Below are 2927 nucleotides of genomic sequence, written 5' to 3'. Positions count from 1 at the left end.
AAAGAAACACCACTGAATGAAACCACAAAAAGCATCTGTAAGGGTAGTGAAATCATGGCACCGACTCCAGTACAGGCCTACAGGGGTTCATTGGCTCTAGCTTTAGTTTCTACAGAATCAGATTTTTCATGTCAACCTTTTAAATTTACACCTCCAAGCCCCCAACTCCTGATGTTCATTCCTGTCTTCTGTCTTTTTTTTGAGTTGGAGTCTCACTCTGTCACCCAGACTGGAGTGCAGTGGCCACTCCCGGCAACCGCAGCCTCGACCTGCTGGCCTCCGGCGATCTTTCCATCTCAGCCTTCCAAGTAGATGGAACTACAGGCGCGCGCTACCACGCCCAGCTAATTTTTTGATTTATTGTAGAGATGAGGCCTCACCAAGTTGCCTAGGCGGGTCTCGAACTCGCGGGCTCAGGCAATCCACTCACCTCGGCCTGCGAGGCGCGGGATTACAGGCTGAGCCACCGAGCCCGGCTAGAAATGTAATTCTGATCCAGTGGTTGCAGATAGATGTTTTAATATTTCAAGAAGCACTCCAGAAATTGTACATTTGTCTGTAAAAGCTGGCAAAGGCTCACTGAAAATTGGGTGCCTTTACTTCTGATGGGGTTGGTGGGGAGGAGTCTTTCCTAGGGCCCTAGTCCTTATTTCGCTGATAGGTATGCACCTCACTTCCTTTTCCCCCCTCTTCCCAGTTCTTGGTCCAGCTGATGGTGTTCCTTATCAGTTTCGTAAGCTCTGTGTTCTGCGGCCACTTGGGCAAACTGGAACTGGATGCTGTCACCCTCGCAATTGCAGTATGTATGGAACTTCCTAACATGGGTTTACAAAAGCTGCCTGCATGCGTTTCCTTCTACTGCTGTAACAAATGACTATGATGCAGTGGCTTACATCTGCACAAATGTATTTTCTTAGAGTGCTGGGGGTCAGAACTCCAAAATGGATTTCACTGGGCTACGATCAAAATGCTAGCAGGGCTGCAACCTTAATTCTCCTTTGCTGCGTAATCTCACAGATGCTTAGGTTCTGGGGTTTAGGACAGGGACATTCTGACTACCACATTATCTAATTTCTAATCCATGAAGCTCTGTTTCCCACTCTCGGTCCCACATTTGGGAGAAGGGAGTTGTAAAAGTGGAGTTCAAGTCTGGCTCCATCTAGCGAAACTGACACACCCCCATGCTCCACCCCCTGGTTTTGTCTTTTTTTTTTTTTTTTTTTGAGTTAGAGTCTCACTGTGTCACCCAGGCTGGAGTGCAGTGGCACACTCACTGCCACCATCGGCCTGCTGGGCTCAGGCGATCCTTCCGCCTCAGCCTTCCAAGTAGCTGGAACTACAGGCATGCGCCACCAGAGCCGGCTAATATTTTTGATTTATGGTAGAGACAAGGTCTCATTAAGTTGCCCAGGCTGGTCTCGAACCCCAGAACTCAGGCAATCCTCTCGCCTCCACCTCCCAAAGTACTGGGATTACAGGCATGAACCACCATGCCTGGCTTGTTTGTGTAACAGAGTCCCATCTGGAAATGGAATTCAAAGGTGAAAGTCCAGATCCTAGTGTCCAAACCTAAAATTGGGTTTTACCTATATTGTAGATGCAAACTCCCCAAACCAGAGATATGTCATCCATCTCTGTCTGGGATTGTCAACCAGCCACGAAAGACCAAAGTGTTTGGTTTGGCTAGTTGGGTTCTTTCTAGAAAAATGAATTCAGTGGCTCTCAGGTGGATGTGTGTTCCCTATGCCCCAGCCTCCCTTCCCCCGTTTCCTCCTGCCTTGGCAGAGACACACTTTCAATTTGCATGCCAGATCCCTCCAGGCATTTTAGTTTGCTACTCCGGAACTAGGCAAAAGTACTCAGAACTAGTCACCAAGTATATATGGACCCAGTTACCAAGTATATATGAATTACTTTATTTTGGCTTCAGGAGGCAACGTGGACAACCCCAGGCTTAATTATCCATTTTGTTTTTAAGCATTGCATTTGGAAATTTAGAGGAAGACAGAAATGCACTTAGCAAGCTTCAGTAGATTCTCTTTGGCCAAGGAATTGCAGGGTGTGGTCAAGGACTTATCAAAGCGATGTTTCCAGGCTGGGTCCTGTCTGGGCTGTTGTCCAAGAGATCCTTGATGTAGACTCAGGTGCAGGTACCAGACAATGAGAACATCCAACATCTATTTCCACATCAGATGCTACTTCCTGGTTTGGGGGGTACAGTCCAGGTCTCCCCAAAACATCAGGGACTCTAGGGTTTTGTTGCTGACCCTGGTGAAGACAAGTACCCCTGAAAAGCACTAGTATGGACTTCAGACTTTCCCCCGCACTCCCAGCGCCCTTCAGGGTACTGACAAGGGCCATACTAGGTCTTGAGCATTTGGCCTTATATGAAACTGCTGCTGTGACACATTGCATTCCCTTAAACGGTGTTTCTGATCCCCCGAATTGGAGAGCAAAATGGCTAAGATTTTAAAAAGAGAAAGACTGGGTAGTCCACCTCTGGCATAGACTTTTCTTCCCTTTCTGAACTTGTGCATGCACATTAAGCTGCCCCACTGAGCTGACCAGGGGGTCCTTTGTTAGGCAGCTAACAAAGTTGCTCACATTGACTTGTGAATGCTAAAGGAGGAGCTTTGCAGACTCTGGTTAACACATAATTTGCGTGCCTTTCCTTCTCTAATTCTGCGTGGCCTTATTTGCAGATAATCAATATCACTGGGATTTCAGTGGGATTCGGCTTATCGTCTGCTTGTGACACCCTCATCTCCCAGGTAAATAGAAGTGGTCTCAGTCTCACAGTGACCCTGGACATCTTCTCCCAAATGTAGATGGAAAAACTCTACCACCAGCAAGAGAAAGGTCATGTATACAGATGAAGAAATCCACACAGCCAGCACCTGCAGGGTTTTTTTTTTTTTTTTTTTTTT

General features: G+C 47.1%; 1 protein-coding gene across 1 annotated transcript in view; it reads left to right on the top strand.

The window, feature by feature from the left end:
* Positions 1 to 690: 690 nt before the first annotated feature.
* The window catches only part of LOC103273104 (multidrug and toxin extrusion protein 1-like), a 36786-nt gene continuing 34549 nt past the window's right edge, over positions 691 to 2927 (top strand). The window contains exons 1-2 of the mRNA XM_021718809.1: positions 691 to 799; positions 2703 to 2771. Of these exons, the coding sequence (XP_021574484.1) occupies positions 713 to 799; positions 2703 to 2771 (156 nt within the window). The 5' untranslated portion in view covers positions 691 to 712. The remainder of the gene's footprint in view (positions 800 to 2702; positions 2772 to 2927) is intronic.

The sequence above is a fragment of the Carlito syrichta genome, unplaced genomic scaffold, assembly GCF_000164805.1.
Source record: "Carlito syrichta isolate Samal-C Ts95f unplaced genomic scaffold, Tarsius_syrichta-2.0.1 Scaffold313533, whole genome shotgun sequence".
NCBI lineage: Eukaryota > Metazoa > Chordata > Mammalia > Primates > Tarsiidae > Carlito > Carlito syrichta.
The sequence above is the reverse complement of the archived record's forward strand: the minus strand, read 5'-3'. Positions and strand labels throughout refer to the sequence as shown.